This window comes from Staurois parvus, unplaced genomic scaffold (genome assembly GCF_062004578.1).
Source record: "Staurois parvus isolate SC_StPar_1 unplaced genomic scaffold, SC_StPar_1.0 ptg000031l, whole genome shotgun sequence".
Lineage (NCBI taxonomy): Eukaryota > Metazoa > Chordata > Amphibia > Anura > Ranidae > Staurois > Staurois parvus.
The window spans coordinates 8898036-8921654 of NW_028317827.1; the positions used below are offsets into that span (position 1 = coordinate 8898036).

The following is a 23619-nucleotide window of genomic DNA, read 5'->3' on the forward strand; positions in this document are numbered from 1 at the left end:
GTCCTAGAAGCCGCTTCTCTCCATGAGCTGCCAACTACAACTTTTGTGCACTCCAATATGGTTTCCAGCACCTTCTACCTCTATCTCTCACAGGTTTTCTCTGTTGTTTGTACTGGCAACCATTGTTATTGTCACAGGGACTAAACGTCAAAGGAAATCCAAAAGTTTTATAGTAACAGAAAAAAAGGGGAATCTTCCAATGTGGGAATTTTTTTTCCAATGAAAACTCTTAGAAGGGATTCCCCTCACTATGGGGACAGATCTGCTCAATTCCTGTTGGGGAAATCACCCCAAAGGGAAGATGGTGAAAAAAAAAAAAGGTAATTTCCTACTCTATCTCAAATGAAGGCAACATTTTGGCTTTAGATATACTTTAACACATACCATTAGATAAGAGTGCGAGAGAATGACCCAGAAATACAGTGGAATTCTCAGTATAGAAATAATTAAAAAATGATATCAAACAACATAGTTATCCAATATGAGGTATAAAAGTACACCATTTAAAGTGGTTCTAAAGCCTGGATATTATTTACCTTAATGCATTCCCTGCATTAAAGAAGAGCTTCCTTCACAAAAACTGTAGCTAATGACTTAATAAACAGACCCTTACCTAAGTATCTAGCACTGTCCCCACCCTGCTGTCCTATTTTGATACCGCGCTCTGCCCACCTTCAGCAGCTCTCTCCTCTCTCTCTGCTCTCAGAGGCAGCAGCGGTAGACATTGGTTCCTGCTGATGTCAATAAAATCCTGTGGACAGAGGGTGGGGCCAAGTTGGGCTGAGTGTGTCAATAGACGTGCACAGCCCAGCTTGGGCTCAAGCCCGCAGGTGTGTCCCCATAGCAAGCAACTTTCTGTGGGGGGGGCACACAAAGAGGAAGAGCCAAGAGCGTCAGTGGGGATCCCAAGAAGGGGAGGTTTGGGGCCACTCTGTGCAAAACCATTGCAAACAGCAGGCTAAGTATAACATGTTTGTTGTTTTAATTTTTAAAACATTGCTTTTACAAATGCTTTAAGTAGTATTTGTAAAAAGTATTTTGTTTATAGCTCAATTCTTATACTTTAAACACTAATAAATATACATTTATAACCAAAACAATTTGCCAATTAGCTCAAATTTGCATCTGCAGTTGTCACTGAGGCTGAAACGGAGGATTTACATTGCTCAACTTGCTGTCTTGTATCCCGCACTGCTTCTCTTTTTTTGTTTTTTTTTTTTTTGTTTTTTTTTTCCTTTCATTTAGGTTTGGAGTGGGGAGCATTTACATCTTCTGAATATTTACACAGGGCAGTTTTAACAGCTGTTCTAAAATCTGTCAGTTTGCTTTAAACGATGATATGTTGCCTGTCATTCCAACTTCTTATTGTGTTTGTTGTAAGCCCCAAAACATCTTCAGATTTAAAGTGACTTTGTACTTTTCTTCCTGTGTAAACAGGCAGCTGAATTTCAGTGTAAGCATGCTGTGTGCTACTGGCTCTTATCCTTTGGTTAGAATTAGTTATGCCCTTTGTGGTCTAAGAAAAAAAATAACATAACGAGGTACAAACAATTTGGTGTAGATCAAAATGCAGAAGGATATGAAGGACTTAGATCGAGATAACATTTCACTTTAGCAGAAAAACATCCCATACAGTTTTGTATTAACACAGAAAAGGCAGTTTTGGAAAAGAGTGCGAAGCACCCTTATTATTATTATTATTATTATTATTATTATTATTCATGATTTATATAGCGCCAACAGTTTGCTCAGCGCTTTACAATGTAAAGGGAGACAATACAGTAACAATACAGTTCAATACAAGAGGGTTAGGAGGGCCCTGCTCCTTGGAGCTTACAATCTAAGAGGGAGGGGCTGGTGGTACAAAAGGTAATAACTGTGGGGGATGGACTAGTAGGAGGAAGAGAAGATTCAGTTATTAGCTGAAGGCAGAATAGGCTTCCCTGAAGAGAGAGGTTTTCAGAGATCGCCTAAAAGTGGGTAGAGTAGGCGATAGTCTGATAGATTGGGGTAGAGCATTCCAGAGGATGGGGGAGGCTCTGGAGAAGTCCTGGAGATGAGCATGGGAGGAGGAGACAAGGTAGCTAGAGAGTAGGAGGTCATGCGAGGAGCGGAGAGGACGATTTGGGTGATATTTGGAGACGAGATTGGTGATGTAATTGGGGGAAGAGTATATTAGGAATAGGTATATGAGCATGGGTAAATGTATGAACAGGAGACTCAATAACCCCAGTGTTGCATATAAAAAATGATGGGAGCATATCTCAGACTATAAGGGAGTAATGTTAAGTGTAGCCGACTACATACCGTTGCGAGAAAACAAATAAGGGAGAGAGGAATAGAGATGCAGGCCAGACGGGACGGAAAAAGGGGGATGAAGGTAAAAGACATTCTCCACCATTGCTACATAGAGGAGGGATCAGTGTCATGGTCAAGCCAGGAACGGAACTCAGAAGAGTAGCAAAACATGAACCATAAGATCTAGGTAAGTAAGAACTGGTCCTCATTTCCTGCTTCCTGCAAGAAAAGAAATTCCAAGTCCTGTATAGATTCCAACTCGTTGGCACATTCCCCCAAGGGATGGCATATTCGTTGATTTCCAGTGGCACGGGATGACCGCTCTAGCCGCAGCCGCAAAGTGTCTCAAGATATCTTTCTTCACGGATTTAAAGGGTCCAGGCATCATGGAGAGAGAGGCCATCTCAGGAGAGGGATGTTGCCATCAGCTTACCATATAAATCGAAGATAGGTTGCCAGAATTTCCGGATGGAGGGACAGGCCCACCAAATGTGTAGCATGGTACCCTGTGAGCATTAGCAATGCCAACAGATATCTGGGATGGAGGAGTTAAAATGGTGGAGGATCAAATTTTTTAAATATTGTGACAACAATAAATAAAAAAAAAAACTTACAAATTGTTATATATGAATGGAAAAAAAATACAGATTTGCAAAAAAACTAACTAAGAGGAGGAATGAATTATGACAGGCACGTTAACTATGGGTGAATAAGGGGGTTGGATAGAATTATTTATTTTAACACTACAATTGCTGGTTTCTTGTAACTGACATATTAGGGTTGATTTACTTAGTGTTACTAAACCCAGGACCCTGCATTCACTATATCTGGTCTCTCACAGCACACAGAACATGGAAGTGCAATTATTTTAGTAAATATAAACTGCTAAATACATTTTCACATCAGCAGTTAGAGCAGTCTTGTGACTTCTATCAGTGTCCAGCAGAGCATTGGTTAAAGCTTGTAGGAGGAGTTTTCATTCTCCTCTCACTGTCCTATGAGACTGCAGGACCCCTGACCCTTGGTCTTGACAGCGCTGATTGGCCCTGTGCTGATCACATGCACTCTCCCGAGAAAAAAAAAGTCTCTAGCAATACACACCAAACTGAGCATATGCAGCTTTCCCCCAAGGCTGTGTTCTATCAGGAGATGAGTCAGAGACAGTGGAAGAAGGGGAGAGTCAGAGAAGACAGGATCAAACAACATTTTTACACAATGTACAGGATTAACCCCTTAGGTTCCACAGTGAGTATAACCAGCATGCTTTCCTGCATATACATATTGATTTTACTGTTGTGGGTTTAGTAACACTTTAAGGCAAATAGACTGTGCACTTTGCAAGTGCATTTGCACTCATTTGCCCCTGAGCTTAGTGAATGTGGTAAAGCTCTTCTGATTTCTCTTATACAATCATGCAAGTAAAAGTGCTGTTTTATTTTCCTAGCATCTGATTGGGTATTCTTTACAAAGTGACATTTTACCATCTTTACATTTTCTAAGAAAACTGAGTGCAACTGCACTTGCAAAGTGCACAGGCTATTTGCCTTTAGTAAATCCACCCCATGTATAGATTTACAAGATACGTATCTGATCTGCATTGCATAAAATGTAGCTATGTTGTTAGAATATTTTTTAAGAATAAAGGTTGCCCGGAGGCTTCATTCACACAAGAACTGCTCTTGGTGCTTTGACACAGAATAGGACCCAGCTGTCAAACTAGCACTATGGGAAGGGGGATGAGGAGCTGGTTTGCTTTGCTATGTGTAATGTCCACACCTGACACACTACATAAAAATCACAAAATTAGAAGTTACAAAAACAGACTGTGCATTCAATTTTGTTTTTGAGAAGACCTTGCTGTACTTCACATTGTTTTTGATAGAAAGCCATTTTGGTTCTTTTTGTTTCCCTTACCAAATATTTGCAAGTAAGCACAGAACAACATTTTGTAAATATTTTATCAAATGGGTAGAGAACATTTTAGGCACCTCCCATGGTTCTCTAGAAAACATGTTTGCCACCCATGGTGCAGCATGTGCCACAATTGTGGTTTAAAACGTGCATAACGTGCCTTGTGTGTACTGAATGCTGGAAATGTTGAGTGAAAAAAACAAAGCTCCAAGGGTCCATTCATTGTAAAAGGGCCACTCACAGACTAGTCAAGCCACGTGCAGGGCTTTATCACTGTCGGTGCAATCAGGTCTTCTGGCCACAAAGTATGTACCTGTCCTTGAGGTTGAACAACATTGAATCAAACAAGAGGAAGTACCCCTGCTCAAAATCTATGAAAAGCCTGCTGAATTTAGCTTTATCCCTGTATTATGTACTGTAAAACGTGAGCTAAAATTAGATTCATATTAACATTAATCTCTCTCCCTCTCCATCTCACCCTCTCCCTTTCCATCACTTTCTCTCCCTATCTCCCTCTCCATCTCTCTCCCCCTATCTCTCCCTCTCCACCTCTCTCTCCATCTCTTTCTCTCTCCACCTCTCTCTCCATCTCTTTCTCTCCATCTCTCTCTCTCTCCCTCCATCTCCCTCCCCCCTCTCTCCCTCCCCCCTCTCTCTCTCTCCCTCCCCCCTCTCTCTCTCCCTCCCCCCTCTCTCTCTCCCTCCCCCCTCTCTCTCTCCCTCCCCCCTCTCTCTCTCTCTCTCTCTCCCTCACCCCCTCTCTCTCCCTCACCCCCTCTCTCTCCCTCACCCCCTCTCTCTCCCTCACCCCCTCTCCCTCACAACCTCTCCCTTACCCCCTCTCCCTTACCCCCTCTCCCTTACCCCCTCTCCCTCTCCTTCCCTTACCCCCTATCCTTCCCTCACCCCCTCTCCCTCTCCTTCCCTCACCCCCTCTCCCTCACCCCCTCTCCCTCACCCCCTCTCCCTCTCCCCCTCTTCATCTCTCTCTCCCTCTCCATTTCTCTCCCCCCACCTCTTCCCCTCTCCATCTCCCTCTCTTCCCCTCTCCCTCTCTCTCTATCTCTCTCTCCCTTACCCCCTCTCTCTCCCTCACCCCCTCTCTCTCCCTCACCCCCTCTCTCTCCCTCACCCCCTCTCTCTCCCTCACCCCCTCTCTCTCCCTCACCCCCTCTCTCTCCCTCACCCTCACCCCCTCTCCATCTCTCCCTCTTCATCTCTCTCTCCCTCTCTATTTCTCTCTCTCTCCCTCCACCTCTTCCCCTCTCCATCTCTCTCTCTCTTCCCCTCTCCATCTCTCTCTCTTCCCCTCTCCATCTCTCTCTCTCTTCCCCTCTCCATCTCTCTCTCTCTTCCCCTCTCCATCTCTCTCTCTCTTCCCCTCTCCATCTCTCTCTCTCTTCCCCTCTCCATGTCTCTCCCTCTTTCCCTCTCTCTCTCGCCACTAAAAAGATGCAGTAAAAAAAATGTTTATTTTACAAAACTCAATAGCTAAAGCTAACATTTAGACACATAACTGAGTCAGAGCTATGTATAGTCCACTGTATCAGAAGTTTTCGTTCGTTAGAGAGAGCCTGAAAGCAAGCATCTTCTGCTGGGCCCTCCCTTTAGAAAACCCATAAACCCAACTCACAGACTATTGAAAGACTCGGATTAAGGACACACCCTCTTCCTCTCTCCTAGCATGGATTAATTTTTTTGGTTTAATCAATTACACAGAGGTTATCCTTATTAAAGCACTCCAATAATGTTTAAAACCGAGTGATGCAAATAAACTGTGTATTATATGTTTATTTTGTAAAACTACAATACATTTCAAAAAACTAAAGCCAATTTCAGGTAAAAAAAAAAAATAATCCTGCCCCCACTACCTGCACCTGTCTAATGTCTTTACAAAATGCTTCCAAATCTGCAGTCACATGACCATCTGCTGCGCTTTTTCTGGTAGTGGAGACTGGTGATTTCATGCTGCCTGATGCTGTTCTGCTGCCTGTTAGTTTTTTTACCGCCCCCTTGTGAAGTCACAATGAACGTTCTTTAAAACAAAAAATGCCCTGTGAGGACCCAGGTGATTCTGTGCAAGAAGACCCCTCCCCCCTACATTTTACAGGAGAAAGAAGACTTGGACCAGGGCTGTCAGTATTTTGAGCCTATTGATGTTTTTATATATATAAAAAAAAAAATCTTGTAATTAGCGAAGGGTGAATAATAGGAAAGGAACAGTTTTTTTTTTTTCTAATGCCCAGAGATGAGCTTTAAAATACAAGCAACTAAAAACCATTTGACTTTCCCTTGAATTATCCCCCATCCCAAGCATCCTGAATCATTAACATGCAGACTTTCTCCTTACTAGTCCCATTCTTTGTTGATAGAAGTGCACATGTTAACACACATCAGTGTTGGCTGTCCCTCCTTTCTTAGTATAGCTTATTTCCATATTCTATAATTAGCCTTCCTGGGTAATATGTGTTTGGCACTAACCAGCCACCAGTAACACTAATTAGCCCACAGTGTTCTTTGTTAGGGCCGTTATTACTTACGTTTTTTTTTTTTAATTCGTATTAGTTTTCATTACCATTCACTAGTATTAGTTGTTAAGTGTAATTCTCTGCTTTTGTAAGCATTTATTAGCACGTTACTCCATTTTTCTAACAGTTCGCAGCATATGCTGGTTGTATTTGCAAGCATTTATTAGCAATCATGTCATCCGTAATTAGTATCCACTAACACGGGGCCTATCTTGCTATATTCATTGTTATTCACATGAAATAAATATCATTAGCACAATTTTTACCATTTATACCATTATTATTAAGTATTTTTATCTGTCATAGCTCACTCTGCTTCCAATATTAGCTCATAATTCTCAATCTACTCACATCCCTCTGCATTTAAATGCAGGTATGTATATATCAGTAATGGGCAATCGGTATTCCTACAACTGTTGGGTTAGTATAATTTACAATATGAAGTGCCAGGCTCAGTTAATGAGGACCTGTATTGTAGAAGCTGTACCCAAATAAATGGCAAAGAACTAGTCCCTGTATTGGCCATGGGCTCCTGCAGCAATTTTGTTTTCAATATGGACTTGTCATGCCTTGTTCTGCACTGTGTTTGAGGGTTAGAAAACCTCCCTTAAGGCGCACAGTTGACGTCACATAATGTTTAACTTGTAGATACCAAAATTGTTCAGAAGGGGCAAGCAGTGGGTTTTTAGGAGGTCAGAAAAGGATTTGAATCCTCTAGGGGTCAACAAAGCGTGAAAGCGAGTCACCTTTTGAAATAATCCAATGTTTGATGGCCAGAGGGAAGGAGAGGATGCGAATAACATACAATAGTGGGGGTGGGTGTTAGGTTGGACGAATATTTGAGATTGTCCCAGTGCTGAAATAAATGCTGTGTAATAGGGTTTAAAAGTGTTTTTCGATCCCGATGGTGTAGCCACAACAGGTTCTGAATGGACAGGGGAGTGCAATCAACAGCTTTCAGCTCAACCTACGACGAGGTTTTGTAAGTGGCAATGATATTTGAGCAATTTATACAGCTTCGTAATATCTCCATAAGTTCAGGAAACCCAGTCCCCCATTCGTTCTGGTTTGAAACATAACATGTTTGGGGATCCTTGGTTTATGGCCCTGCCAAATGAAATGCATCATCTGGCCTTGGATGGAGTGCATGACAGAGGCCGGAATTAGTAACCGTAAGACCCTAAATAGGTATAATAATTTAGGTAGGTATGTCAATTTTATCTCCGCTATGCATCCCAACCAGGACAGGTTGTAGGTAGCCCAGTTGTGCAGGAAAGATTTGAGTTTCCAGACCAATTGGGGATAATTGGCTTCAAAAAGAGTAGAAAAATAATTCATCAAATAAATGCCCAAATACTGGATTTTGTGGTGTTCGTATTGACATTGATAGATTTGTTGAAGTTTATGGAGCTGGGGAAAGGGGGGGGGGCTGTTCAGGGCTTTGGATTTTGCATAATTAACCTGCTAACCTGCATTAGGAGATTATGTATAGGGGGCTGGTTATTATCAGAATGACGTCATCCACAAAGAGGCTCCGCTTGTAGTGGTGGGCAGCTTTTGACAGACCTGTTATATCTGGGGATTCCCATATCAATTGGGAAACTGGAGTGAAGATGCGGGACAACCCTGTCTGATTCCCTGCTTGATGGAGAAGGAAGAGGATTTAAAATACACATACTTTACATATGCCAAAGGGGAGTTATATTGTTTGTGGATTCACAGGCCGAATTTGGGGCCAAGGCCCTCTTTCTTTAATATGTCAAAAACGTAAGGCCAGGACACCGTTTTGAATGCTTTTCGTATGTCAGTGAAAGGAGAATAAGTGGTATCTTCCATCTTCTAGAGGCCTCATCCTATAGAGTGGGTTTACGTTTATCATCACTAGCCTGTTGAATAGGCACGAAACTGACTTGGTCTTGGTAGATGAGGCCTTTTAAATTATGGTTCATCCTGATGGCCAGAATTTTGGCATCAGAGTTGGGTTTAGGGATCATAGAAATAGCGGCTAGTAGGGATTCTGACTGAAAAGGATGTCGGCCAGGGAGTTCATTATATGTATGTTACAAAAGAGGTGCTTTAATATCTGTGAAGCATTATTAATAGGAGGCTGAGAAGTCATACAGTCCTGGCCTTTTGTGCATTTTTAGTATTTTGATAGCCAACAAAACCTCTTCATCTGAAATTAGAGAGTCTAGCACCTTGCGAATCTGGCTTTTTGGCCTTGAGATAGAATGTGTGAGTCCTACGTCGAATAGCTTTTTCTGCTGGGTCTGCTCAGAGTAAGTTTTTTTAGAGTTTTTTTTACCTTTTCTGAGACCAATTTCCCCAATCCTGAAGGGTTACACCAGAATGCCTCAGCTTTGTCAAGATCGTTTCATGCGAAGCGGAGAAGTCGAGCTTTTCTTTACTTTTTTAGAGAGGAAGCCAGTTGTATGCGGTGTCCTCATATAACAGCCTTATGAGCTTCCCAGAAGGTGAGGACTGATATGTCAGGGGTCCTATTATGTGCAAGATTTCCAAAATATGGGAGTGAATAAAAGTTTGTTGAGGCTTGTCAGACATAAGGGATACATTTAGGGACCATGTTGGGGCTGCCCCAGCAACTAGCAAAGAGGAGAGTGTAAGAAGCACCACTGAATGTTCAGACCATTAGATCATTTGGAGAGAAAATATTCTTAAAAATTGTAGTTGGTTGTCAGTATAATTAAGAAAATTTTGTTTGAGTCAATTTTTTTTTTATTATTTGTTTTTTAAAAACCTTCAGTTTAAAATGGAAGTGCAAAGCATAACATTTGTATGTGCATATTTATAAAATTATAAATACAAATAAAGTGCAGCGCTAATAGCAATGTATGAAATAGTCCACATAAAAATAAAATAAATAAAATGTCAACTAAAACGGTATATGTCCATAAGTGATGATCTGTGCAGGTATAGGCCACAGACACACCACCAGGCAATCCACAAAGACAGGGCCATCCAAAAGGAAGAGGCTGGCTCGGAGCCAGCCTCTTCCTTTTGGGTGACCCTGTCTTTGTGGATTGCCTGGTGGTGTGTCTGTGGCCTATACCTGCACAGATTGTCACTTATGTACTTATACCGTTTTAGTTGACATTATATTTATTTTATTTTTATGTGGACTATTTCATTCATTGCTTTTAGCGCTGCACTTTTTTATTTGTATTACTACTGAGGTTTTTTATTGATTTACCTTTAGTGCTACAGCTGCTGCCTAGAGAGCACTCACTTTTCTCTTTCCTTATTAAAATTATAAACACTTTTTTTTTCTTTTTAATAAGTGATCTCATGACCTCATGTTCTCAGCTGCATAAGCGCTTCACATGTGCCAAAACCCTGTGTTTAAGAAATGTTTTTAAAGCCTCGTATCCACCCTTCAATGCTTGCTATGAATGTTACAATGAGCACCACATAGTGCTGCACACACAGGTGTGGTAGCATTATCCTGTGTTAAAAATTAAGCCGCATGTCACTTTCTATGAGGCATTACCGCTTGTCAACTACCTCTGGTAGTGCTGCCTAACTTTCCTGTAACTGCACCTGTAGCATTTATGGCGTAAGTGAAGAATTTATAAAGTGTTTGCTAGGCATTGGGGGAGAGGCAGTGGAGGTTCCTGTATCCCACAATGCACTGGGAAATTATAGAGAACTAGGACAGAGCAGCTCCAGCCACTTCCTGTTTGTACAGAGCAGCCATGTGGAAACACCATTTGCTTCTGTGTGCGGGCAAAATTGTCAAGCAACCAGAAATACAACCCTTTGCAAAAGGTATGGAATCGTCACTCTTGGAAAATGTTCATTCAATTGTGTAGAAAAAAAAAAACTAATCACAGACATGCCTCAAAACTATTTTCATTAAACATTCCAACCTTCTGAATTTAAGAAACACTTAAAAATATAAAAAAGAAAACTGTAGTCGGTTGCAACTGTTTTTGCAGATCAGAGGAAAAAAATATAGAATCACTCAATTCCGAGGAAAATATTATGGAATCATGAAAAAAACACACTACAGTACACCACTACTACTTTTTTTCACCACCTCTGGCTTTTATAACCGCTTGAATTCTCTGAGGCATGGATTTAACGAACAACAAACAGTATTCTTCATCAATCTGGCTCCAACTTTCTCTTATTGCACTTGCTAGATCAGCAGGTTGGAGCTGTGTCATGGACCATTTTCTTTCATTTCCACCATAGATTTTCAATTGCATTGAGGTCTGGACTATTTGCAGGTCATGCCATTTCTTGAAGGAAAGTTTTAATGGCTTTTGCCCTATGGCAAGATGCATTATCATCCTGAAAAATGATGTCATCACCAAACATTCTTTCAATTGATGGAAAAAAGAAAAGGATAAGAAAAGTGCCAAAATCTCAATATAAACTTGTGCGTTTTTGAAGATTTAATGACTGTCATCTCCCCCGAACCTTTACCTGACATGCAACCCCATATCATGAAGGATTGTGGAAATTTGCATGTTTTCTTCCAGCAGTCGTCTTTATACATTTCATTGGAAGGGCACCAAACAAAAGTTCCAGCATGATCACCATTCCCAATGCAAATTCATGACTCAATACTGAATATCACCTTCATCCAGTCCATGATTGCTTTTCTTTAGCCCACTGTAACCTTGTTTTTTCTGTTTAGGTGTTAATGATAGTTTTCATTTGGCTTTTCTGTATGTAAATCCCATTTCCTTTAGGCAATGTCTTACAGTTCAGTCACAGACATTGACTCCAGTTTCTGCCCATTTGTTTTTGTTGTGCATTTTCTGTTTTCAAGGCATATTGCTTTGTTTTCTATCTTGACGCTTTGATGTCTTCCTTGGTCTATCAGTACGCTTCTCTTTTACAACCTTCCCATTTGATTTGTACTTGGTCCAGATTTTATACACAGCTGACTGAGAACAGCCAACATCTTTTGCAACATTCCGTGATGATTTACCTTCATGAAAAAGTTTTATAATCCTCTCCTTTGCTTCAGCTGACATCTCTCGTGCTGGAGCCATGATTTATGTCAATCAGCTTGGTGCAACAGCTCACCAAGGTGTGGAAGCACTCTTCTTTAACTGCAGACTAATTAGCAGATGTAATCTGATGCAGAGGTTTGTTTTAGAACTGCAAAGTACATGGTGATTCCATAATATTTTCCTCAGAATGAAATGATTCCATATTTTTTTCCTCTGCTTGAGCTGCAAAACAGTTGCAATTGACTACAGTTTTCTTTCTTTATTTTTTTAAGTGTTTCTTAAATCCAGAAGGTTGGAATGTTAAATGAAGATAGTTTTGAGGCTTGTCTGTGATTAGATTTTTTTTCTACACAATTGAACAATTGAATGAACATATTCCAATCGTGGTGATTCCATAATTTTTGCCAGGGGTTGTACTAACAGTGCAAGGCAGGAGCAGAGGCATTGAGCATTTGCCAATGGCAAAGCTTTTTTGTGTCATAAAAGTGTTGGTGCCAGCAAATACCTGTGTAAGCAAGTGACCATGATCACCTTGAGCTGGACCAAGCGAAGTGCCGAAGGAGATCAAAGTATATGAATTCATTTTTCTCTGTATCACTTCTCCTTTAGACACTTCACACTGAAAAAACAACACTTTCATGGGTGTTGAAAACAAGCATTCTCGAAGTTTTTTCAACTCTTCAAAAATAATGTCATAAATGCTATAGCTATAATGTTAACGAGCATTGCTTAGTTCTTCATAATATCGTGTGAACAAGCCCTAAAGGGCTTAGAGAGCTGGGGGTGGAGACTGCATGGGGTGTGTCAGAAGGAGGCAGAGAAACATCAAAACACTGATCCTCCCAGTGATAAGCTGTTCAGGGGGGCGTGTCAGCACAACACTGACCACTGGAGGAGAGCCCCACCCAGCACAGCCAGAAAACTGACCATGCTGGATGAACGTGCTACCAAGCCTAGCATGGCCAGTTTGAAATAGGAAAGCAGGGGAACTGGTAGAATCGCCAAGTATTTCACACAAAGAGAACAGGATACTTTTTCATACAAATACATGGTATAGCCGACACATATCAGGAATTTTAAATGTTGTGGTAACATACACTTGGCATAACTCGTGGCAGGTTATTACATAGGCGGTTCATATTTGGGACCCCTTTTCAGCAACTTACCTATTCCCCAATAATCCATTAAATAATTCCACAAACAACCTCTCCTTATTCCTTCACCACCCTGTGGGATTCCAAGATGTTTTAGAGCTTTGTTCCAAAGACCAGTGGGGCATTTTTTTTTGGTTTCCTATTGATGCAGTCACCCAGTGCTGAAGGTTATACTGGCTAATATTGTATTATAAGAAATTGGCCCATTCTTAAAAAAAGATTGAGGTAACATTTAAATTGCCTTTAACCCTCATAATTGAGTGAACATACTAAATGCTTCGGCATGGTTAGGTGTATAATGTTTATAGATTCAGTGAAAGTAGAAGACACGTAAGGGTGTGTTTTACATAAAACATTCACATAGCTGTTCGCCCATCAAAACTGCATGAAATTTCATTTTGTGCAAATGGGGCAAAATCAAACGTTTTCTGGCAATAATTCTATGAAATTCGAGAATGTGTGAATAGTGAAAATACCACATTACGGCCACTAGATGGTGCTGAATGTTATAAGAAATAAGTATGCTCCTCAGCTCCATCTAGTGGCCATAATGCATTATTATCCACATGTACACATTCAAAATTCAGAGACTAGCTTGAAAACATTCGATTTTGCCTGATTTGCACAGAACAGATTTACGTTCAACAGATGAAAAACTATGGATTTTTTTTTAGAAATTTACCTCCTACTGTTCTATAGCAGCCTTATTTTTAAGAGCAAGCTTTTATAACCATTTTATTTTAATATAGAGTTATTTCAATGACATACTTTTGGTACAAGTGCTCTTTGGTTGTGTTTGCCCATAATAGACATCAGCGTGTCATAGATGTGTTGATTTACTTCTCTTCGGATGAACGCTTTTAACCAAAATGTTTTACATACAGGCAAACTGTCGAGCGGGTTTTCTCAGATCTAAACGAACAATTTAGCCAGATTTGCAAGTTAACTAGAAAACAAAGCCGCCTTCTGAAGGGAGAAATCTCATCTGGTAATGGTATGATATGCTTTATATTTCACAGTGAATGAAATGCATGCTTCCACATCTCCTGATCTAACTGGAACCCCTTCATACTTACCATAGCTGAGTTGAATTGTTTTGCTTTGCCTCTCAAAGGTTACTTTGTGGTAAAAGCAAGGAAACATAAAAACCTCTGTAACGTATATTTGATTTACTAAACAAAATGCTGTACTCCTTTGTAGAAAAAAAAATCATGGCATAGAAAGCATCGCAAAACACCGCGTTTCCCCGAAAGTAAGACCTACCCCGAAAGTAAGACCTTGCGGTACTTTCTGACGTAACGCTAATATAAGCCCTCCCCCGAAAATAAGACCTACCTCCACCAGGGGAGGACTGGCCATTCGGGTACTGCCCGAGGACCCAGAGTCACTGCAGGGCCCCATGAGAGACTCAGTCTGTCCCTGTATGTGCCGCTTCTGAAATAAGCAGGCATTGAGGGGACGGACAGTGAGGCAGGCACTTTGGATACCTCTTCTCCTTGGAGTTTCAGCAGAGGGGTGGGTCCACATCCCTGCCACAGGTGCTGAAGTCGGAGTGCTGGAGGGGCAGGCAGAGTATGCAGCAGGTAAGTATGTAATCCCCTGACCCTGGTGACAGCATTGTAGCTTCATGTAGTGGGGGGGAGAAAGAGGGCAGAGAGAAAAGGGAGGGGGGCTTGCTTTAAAACGTACCTTTTTGTGGAGCTGGTGGAGACGTCCATAAAAATAAGACCTACCCAAAAATAAGCCCTAGTGCATTTTTTTCACGTAAATTAATATAAGACACTGTCTTATTTTTGGGGAAACACGGTATGCATACAATATACACATGCACAAAATCTCTATCCTTCCCAGCAAATAGCATGGATATTGTGTGTAAGAGGGATACACTAAAAGTTACTTGAGTTGTAGAATTAGTGTCATCCCCAGGTAACATTCCTATTTTCAGTCTTTCTTTATGAGGGAATAGTCTTCCAGACTGCTTCTTGGAGTCCTGCAAAAGCTTCTCCCAGTTCCCTTGTGTCTGCAGCACATGACTTGTTCAAGTCCTTTGTCCCCCCCCCCCCTCCTTCCTGTACTTCACTTCCTGTCCTGAGCTTATAAACCAGTCCATCTAGTTCATTAGCATATGAATAGGGAAGCTTAGCTTCTAAAAACAATACATGGTCCGAAAAATGTTATTACATAATTATGCTATAAAACTCACTAAAGTAGCCATAGCAACGCAATTTAAAGATGCATGACATTGGCGAATCAGTTTCAGCACCAAGATTGCCGCACTGCTTGTTTTTTCAGCTAAGACTGGGTGGTTTCGGCACCAATACCAGAGCAGGATGGCTTCTCATAGAGGTGGTTTAGAGCTGGTTCACAGGTGTTCAGAACGTGATGTGCCATCTTCTGAGTGCCTGTGTTTTGATCCACAAGTACAATTACATTGGAATCCCACCAGACTGCACCACAACCCTGTGCCTAAAGCAGACCATAAACGGATCAAAATTCTGCCAGTTTAGCAGGGACCAGCCAAATTTCAATCCTTTTGTGGCCACTTCTGCTTGACAGATGTCAGTCTAGCAATTGGCTTCTGACGAACAGATTTGTTGGAAAATGTTTCTTAATCAGCAGATGCAGCCAATGGGCTACAGTGGCTGATCCATCTCTGCTGTCAAAATACAATGTCTCAGCAGGGATAATTCCTCCATCCGCCTCATTTGTGTGGCTGGAGGAATCTGTGTTCCCATGTGGTGTGCAATATGGGAATGCTATAACAGAAATTGAGCGGAGACCAGAGAGAGAGGACCAGCAGAGCTGGGGGACCGGAGCAAGGGAAACTTGCAGATGTCACATGGTGCGCAGCATGGGAGCAATATAGCGGGAGATGATTGGGGACCAGAGAGAGAGGAGGATCACCAAACCAAAGGATCAGCAGAGCTAGGAGTTACTACTGAGCGGGGGGTAAGCAGAGCTGGGGTTTACTACTGAGTGGGGGTTCAGCAGAGCTGGGGTTTACTGCTGAGAGGGGGATCAGAGGAGCTTGGGGTTACTACTGAGTGGGGGATTAGCAAAGCTGGGGGTAGACTGAGTGGGTCATCAGCAGAGCTGGGGATACTACTGAGCGGTAGATCTACTGAATTAGGGCACTAATGAGCTGTGGAACTGCTGAGAGGGGGTACTACTGAGCTTGAGTTCTACTGGGTCCCTTTAAAACAAATAGAAAATCAACACACATGGGGCAGTTGCCAAGCTTGCTTAAAGCTTCAAAAAACTTCACTGAAGCATCAAAAATACATCAAAAAAGCATGTTTAAGCAGTAGGCGCTTTAATGTGTGCTAAAGTTGAAGCAAGTGTAAATGAGCCTTAAGAAGCAACCATGGCATAGTATACAAACATATCTGCTGGCAAAATACATTTTCCAATAGGCAGTTGATGGGAGGGAGTAGCAAAACTCTGCTCAAACTCCTGTTTTTACAACCTAGCCACCTCGTGAAAACGAGTCCTTTGAGTAGGGAACAGTTTAGACCCCTTTCTGTTTTTTTTTGTTTTTTTCCAATCTATGCCCAAATATCGCTTTTATTTTCTGTTTAGGAGACACAAGAAGAAGTGAAAGTAGATCTCTCGAGTTTGGGAATATAGGTGTCCGTTTATGAACCAGCGGTAATAGATCGCTTCTCAGTTCTCCAGCATTCTCGGAGAACACAGTTCTCCTGTGAATGCCTTTTATGAAGCGGTGTAGATCAGTTCTCCGAACGAAAGGAGAATGATCTACAAACGCTGGAAAACGGCTGATTTTACTATATTCTCGCGAGATTACAGTAAAAGGTCAGTTTACTAAGCAGAGGTAAATTATCGCTGCTTAGTTTGCGGTTCCTTCGATTCTCCAGCTCTGGACTGGAGAATCTGGACGGAGAACACAGATCTCCAGTGAAGGGCTGAACATGTTCTCCGCTGATCTCCTGAGTGTCATAAACTGTGAATGACCAGAGAATAGCTGCGATCCTCGGAATCGCAGCTATTCTCTGTGTCATCAATGGACACCATATTCTCTAATGTTGGCTATACATGCTTTGATAAATTATCAATTTCCCTTACAATCCATCTCTCCTGATGGGAATAATCGACCTATAGCTGAAATCCCATTTGTTTGATATTCCATACACAGGGAAGTGGTTTTCGGTAGAGAGTTAATATATCATCCTAAATAAATTCTTGTATCTGTTTCCATCAGGCAGTCTCATAATCAAAGTGCTTGAAATATGATCACATTCATGGATAAGGTATCCAAGTTCTGCTGATTGATGCAAAACTATCAACAATTTTCTGCCTCGGCTGATCTTCACAGTTTTATCAGAATCTAATCGAAATCGATTGGAAGGGAACTTTGTGCCTGTTCAGTTGTTTGCAAATGTGAATGTTTTGATCGTATGGTAATAACTGTAACCCTGAACAAATAGAAGGAGTGAATCCACCCAGCAGGGAGACTGCTATGTAAACTTGACAGGAGTGTTAACCCATCCTTGGTATTTGATAGGCTTTAATCCACAGAAAGGCACCAAAAGTTGGAGGTCTGGTTTGCATCGTGGGTTCCTCGCAGTTCATTGTGGACACCTGTTTGGCACTCTAACCCCACATTTAGGAGACTCTATACTCGCTTGTTAACTTCTTCCCTTTTAATTTGAGAGTAAGACCTGTTCTTCCTGGATTTAGGAAAATGGAATTTATGCAGTAATAATAAATAATTATATTTCATACTTTAATTACCTGCAGATGCCCCGGTAGAGTTTTCCATGCCCATCCAATGCACAGATGAAGACTGCCAAGAAGCCCAGATACCGCAGAATCCAGTTATGAGAATGGGCCCATCACACTTTGCACCCATCACCCCACGAGGGTTGTCTTCAGATGAAGACCTGACCATCTCTGTGGAGTCCCTCTCAAATTTGAGTGTCAAGTTCCCACCAAGCACTGACAATTCAGAATTTTTAAAGAGTTCTGTAGATAAGCTGCCAGTTCTCCCTCTTGTACTGGAACAAAATACAAATTCTGGCAAAGTCCAGGCAGAAGCTCCTCTCAATCTTAGGAAGTTCAGCTCAGCAGTGAGCAGCCCACCATATTCACCTCATTCACCGAGAACTGTATGCCACATGGACAATGTCAAGGTTGATGAACTAGGACCTAACTACAAGGAAACCTTTGCTGCAGGAGCTGACGACAGCAGTCTATTCCTTGCAGCCCAAAGTCCATCTGGGAAATGTACAAACACCTTCCATATTCCGGACACTGCCGATACAGATGAATCAATAGAGGTATCAGAGAGAACAGTCCGAGGACCTCAGCAGGTAAGCAGTTATTTGTCACCCAGGATCAGTGTATCCAGTTTTTGGTGAACTTTTAGGGTTTGGAGTAATTTTATTTTATCTGTTTTTTTGCTATTTATTTAAATACCTTTTGTTTTTCAAATTTACATTGAAAGTGTTTTCTTTACTGGGCACTTTGATTCTTTCACTTCCTTCAATTTGTAGTGATATAGCAGGAGGAACCACAGCATGCAGCAAAGGGCATGCTATCTGATGCATCCAGGAGTGTCAGATAGCAGAGATACTGTTTATTTCTAAAGGAAAATTTAAGGTTTGGCTTGCCATCTGCTGTAGAGGGTAGTATGCAGCTGCTTCACTTACAGGCTGCTTGAAAATAGAAAAATATTCAGTATTTGGTGTGTGTATATGTATTTGTTTGTGTGTGTATATATATGTATATAGATAGACAGATGTATGGGTTAGACAAAAAATATGGAAACACTATGTGAATTGCAGATGTGAAAGTGACATGTTTCACGTTGAAAGCTGAAGTGTTGTAACATTCTTTTGCTTCCGCTGTGCGATGAGACACCTAGTTTAGCTGGTGCCTCTGTGACTGAGGTTGCCAATTTATTTGCAGTTTTATTTGGTGTTCTGCAGACCCCATCATCACCTCGAAAAGGTGAAGTCAATGCCAGCGACAAAACAAATTTTGGCTACCATGTGTAACCCATGGTGCAGACACTGTTTCCCAAAGAATTATCAAGCCATTTATCAAGACGATAAAGCTCAGATTCATACGGATGATGTTTTCAAGTCGTGGTTGGACGAGCATGCAGACGAAGTTACGCACCTTCCCTGGGCGCTGCAGTTGCCGGACCTCAATATTATAGAGCCACAATGGTCAGTTTTGGAGAACGAGGTTCAGGCTCATTTTCCACCTCCGGCATCTTTACAAGAACTGGAACGATCTTTACATGCAGAGTGGTATTCCTTTATCTACCATCCAAGGCTTATATCAATTCTCAGGAGAATTCAGGCTGTCTTGGATGCCAAAGGCAGTTTAACACCATATTGGTTTCTGTTCTTTTGCCTGGTATTTTCATAATTTTGTCCAACGTGCGTGCGTGTGTTGTATACATTTTAGGCATAGTTCAAATTATTAAACCATTTGGATTTTTATTTATTTTCTAACTTTTTTTTAATGCTTACGTTACAAAGGTAATAAGGAGTTAATCGTATGAACCTCAGCTGCAAACCCAAAGAAAGTCCTGGCTACTATATATGTAGGTGTGAGCTGAGTGGGAGGGGCTCTGGGATAGATGAGGTACGTCCTTGCTTCTCAAATGATTTTATAAAAGCAGAAAAAAGGCAAAAGAGGATATCCGTTGTTTGTCCTAAATAAATAAATTATATATATATATATATATATATATATATATATGTGTGTGTATGTATGTACAGTATATCCTACCCTATTCCTATTGCTGCTAGCATCCCCTGTGTACAGAGCTTATCATCACCCTCCTCTTCCTGAAATCATGATAATGATGCTCCTCTATCTCATGGGTGCCTGTAGGAAACAGTGACTGCTGATGTGTCCTTTTTTGTCATCTGCCTTTCTCCAGCCTGTGATGATGAAGAAGCAGTAGTAGACTGATGAGGTCAGCTCAGGCCTTTCTCTACTATGATATGCTATACAATGTAAACCAGCATTGTGCAATGCAGTAGAACCATGCCCCTCACTCTCCCAGTCTGAGTGTTGCTGTGATTAACTGCTTACCACCTATGATCTGTAGATTAACTTTCCCATGAATGGTTTCCCTTGGTGAGGATCAGACTTGGTTGTCACTGACCTGGCTTGTTGAACTAGATGGACTAGCAATTTTTAACTAATTGACAGATCTGGTTCCCTCTAACAAGCAGGATCAGGACCTTTCTGAATCTTTTCATTTACTGAGCGGCACATGGCAGGGGTAGTCCTTGTCACCCCTGCTGTTTGCCATTGCCTTTGCCCCTGGTCATACTGTTCCATAAGTCCTCTGAAATTGTTGGAATTTTAGAGGGATGGAGGAAGAAAAGATATCAATATATGCATATGATGCCCTGTTATATTTGGGAGACACGGAGGGATCCCTGCAGACCCTAATGTCCCTTATTGATCTCTTCAGAGAGTTGTCTTGTTTCAGCATCAATTGGGCCAAACTGCTTCTCATGCCACTGGATCCCCTGGCTCACCCCTTACCTGCTTGTACAAATGCAAATGTAAATACAGCTGGCTTCCTCCTTTAAATACCTGGGGATTGTGATCTCTCCTGACCCCAAACAATACCTCCATCTAAACTTGGTACCTCTGACAGGCCAGCAAAAGGTAGAATGGAATGGATGGAGTAAACTCCCTCTCTAAGTGGTGGGGAGAGTTCATTTAATTAAAATGGTGTGGACCCCACAGCTTTTATACATCTTTCATAATTCACCTATATGGATCCCTAAGAAATGGTTCTTGCGTATAGATGTCCAATTCAGGTTCTTAATTTGGAAAAAGCAGCAAGCTAGAATAAGGCTTTTGACCCTACAATATAGCAAGGATGGCGGGGCCCTGGCAGTTCGCATGCTAGAATGTATTTTTTGGCAGCTCAGTCTCAGCAACTGGCTGGTCGGGGGATATCTGAGAATTCAGACTCCGTAGTGAAACTGATTGCATCAACCAATCCTGCAATGACCGCATTATCCCACTTCGAAATGGCTCTCCCTGCTGTCCCGCCCCATCGCCCTACTGCTTAGTTATTGCCGAGGTTGTGCAATACTTTGAAATCGGCTTTAAATATCTCTGGCTGTTTAGAGGTTTCCCCTCTATGGAATAATCCCAACTAATTGGCTAAACTGGAGGGGTTTCAGGATTGGAGAAAAAAGGTTGTTTATTTTATTGCTTAATCGATCACGAGCCAATCAGAGAGGTATGATGGTGATCACTTGCAGGCTGAGAATTCCTATACGAAGAAAACAAGCCTTCAGCCTGTAGATGTCACTGCAGCCTTTGGATGGTCCTCTGCCTCTTTTTAATATTTTTATTACTTTACTTAGAATAATACGGGGTTCTCCACACTTTTCAGTATGAGGGCCGCCTTGTATATTTTACAAATATTTGCAATTTGAAGAAAAAAAAAATCAGTTTTATAAATTAATAGATTAATAACATTTAAATGAATTAATAAACATGTTTCAAGAAATAACTTCATATTCAAAGCCTTCCCATTACATCTCAGCCCCCCATATTAGAGCTCTTCCTTCACATCAGTCCCCCTTTTACTTCAGAACTACCCGTAGTTCCTCTTTAACATCAAAAGCCCCCCCTTCTTTAGATCAGAGCCCCTCTTATAAATCAGTACCCTCTTACATTAGCATCTCCATCAGAGCCCCCCCTTACATCGGAGTTCCCATGAGAAGCAAGACCAACTGATCTGAATCCTCAGTCTGTGCACACAGGATATAGGTTACAGTCTCCAGCAGGGCCAGTGCTAGACTATTTTGCACCCTAGGCAAGACCAGCTACTTGCACCCCCAAAAATAAAACTTCACCTGTAGTTCTACTGCACCCCTCCTAGCATACACCCTTCTCCCCCTCAAATTTTCCACCCTAGCACAAATACTCTCCCCCATATTCCCCCTCCTAGCCCAAATCACTCCAATCCTGCCTCCTATAACAAATCTCCCTAAATCCCTTCTGCTTGCACAACCCCCTCCAAATTACCCTTCCAGCACAAATTCCCCCCCCCCAGCAAAAATACCTCCCTCCATGCAGACACCCCCCCAATCCCCCCCTCTTAACACAAATCCTCTCCTAGCACAAATCTCCCCACCCAAAATCCCCCTCCTAGCACAACCCCCACCAATCCTCTCTCCTAACACAACCCCCTCTCCTAGCACAAACCCCTTCCCATCCCCCCTCCTAGTGCAAATTCTCCATCAATCCCCCCTCCTAACACAAATCTCCCCACCAATCCCCCCTCCTAGCACAATTGCCCCCCCCCCCCCCCCAGTCTCCCTTCCTAACACAAATCCACACCAATCCCCCTTTCCTAGCACAAATCCCCCCCCCCCCATCCCTCCTCCTAGCACAACTCCCTACCAATCCTCCCTCCTAGCATAACCCCCCTGATCCCCTCTCCTAGCACAAATCTCTAACCATCCCCCCTCCCAGCACAAATTCCCACCCAAATCCTCTCTCCTAGCACAAATCCCCTTCCCATCCCCCCTCCTAACTCAAATCCCCCCCAATGCGCTCTCCTACCACAAAATTCCCCCCCCCACATCCTCGTAGCATAATTTCTCCCCCCCCCACCACAAATCCTCTGCATTCATTCAATCTCCCGACCTAGGACAATTTCCCCCAAATCCCTCTTCTAGCTAAAACCCCTCCAAAATTACTCTTTTACCCCCCCCCCCAAACCTCCCTCCTACTCCTGGCACATATCCCCCCATTCCTTCTACTAACACAAATCCCCCCCCCCCTTCATCATTCCCTTTACTCTTCCCAGCACAAATAGCCCCCCATCTCAGCACAAATGATTGTTACCCCTCCTCCTTTCATTTTGTACAGTTACCCTGCCCTCTAAACAGGATATCCCCTGACCCTAGCCAAATAAAATGATGTAGGTGGCCGGGTGTGTACCACAGACCATAGTTTGGAGATCGTCTAATATATGAACCAAGCAAGCTTTTTATTAAAGTAGTGTACCAAAATAAAAACCTTAAATACTCTAAATTTCCACCTCAGTATTTTTTTTTTCCAGAGTAAGTATTATAATCAAGACAACAAGTGCACGCCAACACTGACAAACTTGACCTGGAAATTTAGATTTCAGTGACCTCCAGGTACAAACGAGTTAAATGGGTACTGATATCAAGATGGCTGATCCTGTGTAAAACAAAATGACATTACTTTTTGATGAGTGTTCCAGTATTAACATACATTTGTGCAATATTTAGCCCAGAGCCCTGCTTTAATCTCACTCCTGTTGTATATCATTTGTCCACTAGGTGTCAGGCTGCATTGTGTATTTTCTTTCCATACCAGAACACAAGAAACAGCTGGTATGTGATTGCACATTGAGAGGAAAGTAGGCAGCTAGAGAGAAAAAATAAAAAATGCAAGTGAATTGGTGCTGAGCTGTCAAAAGGCAAAGGGCAGAAGGTTAGATAATTGGCTTTCTCACTAGGGTAAAGTGGGGGAAGGAGCCTTGAGATGACTTTGCTTTGTGAAATCAACAATCATTTTTTTTTTATTATACATTTTTATTTCTTGAACACTTTTTGTGTAATGATCTTTTTCATTAAAAAAAAAGCCCAACATACAGTGTTGTAATATATATTTCTTTTGTACAAATGAAACTTTTTTTTTTTTTAACTAAAATATGCTCTTAAGGGGCAGTTTAGTGGCACTTGGATTTTTTAC

The 23619-nt window shown here is 41.8% G+C and overlaps 1 protein-coding gene across 3 annotated transcripts in view; it reads left to right on the forward strand.

The window, feature by feature from the left end:
- TANK (TRAF family member associated NFKB activator) overlaps positions 1-23619 on the forward strand; it is a 124579-nt gene that overhangs the window by 83831 nt on the left and 17129 nt on the right. For 2 of the 3 annotated variants that reach the window (XM_089659973.1, XM_089659967.1), the window contains exons 8-9: positions 13761-13870; positions 17635-18206. In XM_089659973.1, the coding sequence (XP_089516099.1) occupies positions 13761-13870; positions 17635-18206 (682 nt within the window). The remainder of the gene's footprint in view (positions 1-13760; positions 13871-17634; positions 18207-23619) is intronic. The other variant, XM_089659980.1, reaches the window with a different exon arrangement.